Consider the following 991-nt stretch of genomic DNA (forward strand, 5'->3'; position numbering starts at 1 on the left):
TTATGTAATCTTACATACTTTATAATATGTTTTCAGTGGGCCATTGTCAGAAGTTTCATTTCAAAGAAAAAAAAATAGTTGCCAATGCTATATGCTCACACAATAATTAAATTTTGCTTGAACCCTAAGAACCAAACATTCAAAAAAAAAAAAAAATTCCATATTGCATGAAACTCACATTTTAACAACCACCTTAGACATCATTGATTGTTACATACTTAAATGCTATATTATTTTCCATATAAAAACCCTCCATATTCTTTAATTTTTTTGAATCCCACAATCAACACAACACAATTTAACATCTTCTTCTTCTTCTTCTTCATCATCTTCTTCTTCTTTCTATGATGTCTAAATCAAATAGTGTAAGAAAACATGTTCTTGAGAAGAGCAAGAGTGTGAAAGAAACACGTTATAATAATCATAATTATAATAATAATAATAAAAATAATAATCATAAAGCATTATTGAGCCAAAGTTTCTTCCCAAAATTCTTAAAGAAAGTTTACCCAATTGGTCTTCAAAAAAGCAACTCCTCTTTGTCTTTGTCTTCAATATCATTGTCTTTGTCTCAAAACTCAAATGATTCATTGTCTCAAGCTGATGATTCGGTCACTAATACTACTCCACTTGATGAGAAGATTTCATTGGCATTGCGTTTGATTTCACCACAAACTACTAGTCATGAAGTTCTTAGAGATGACGAGGTTAATATTAATAACTCACTGCCTAAAATTGTTCATCATCAACAACAACCAAGTTCACTAACAATATTACTCAACAATGATGATGATGAGCCTGGTGAATTGAGAAGATGCAATTGGATCACAAAGAATAGTGGTATGATTTATGATCAATTTTATTTCCATTTTAATTATCTTATTAATATTGTATGCCCACGAAAATTTAGCTACTAAATCAGTCATTATCTATTTATATATAAATATATATATTTTTTAATTTATTTTTAATATATTTATTATATAAATAG

At 27.6% G+C, this 991-nt stretch overlaps 1 protein-coding gene across 1 annotated transcript in view; it reads left to right on the forward strand.

Moving 5' to 3' along the window:
* Positions 1–289: 289 nt before the first annotated feature.
* LOC107478943 (uncharacterized) overlaps positions 290–991 on the forward strand; it is a 3,866-nt gene continuing 3,164 nt past the window's right edge. The window contains exon 1 of the mRNA XM_016099102.3: positions 290–840. Coding sequence (XP_015954588.1) covers positions 345–840 — 496 coding nt within the window. The 5' untranslated portion in view covers positions 290–344. The remainder of the gene's footprint in view (positions 841–991) is intronic.

This window comes from Arachis duranensis, unplaced genomic scaffold, assembly GCF_000817695.3.
Source record: "Arachis duranensis cultivar V14167 unplaced genomic scaffold, aradu.V14167.gnm2.J7QH unplaced_Scaffold_165934, whole genome shotgun sequence".
Classification (NCBI taxonomy): domain Eukaryota; kingdom Viridiplantae; phylum Streptophyta; class Magnoliopsida; order Fabales; family Fabaceae; genus Arachis; species Arachis duranensis.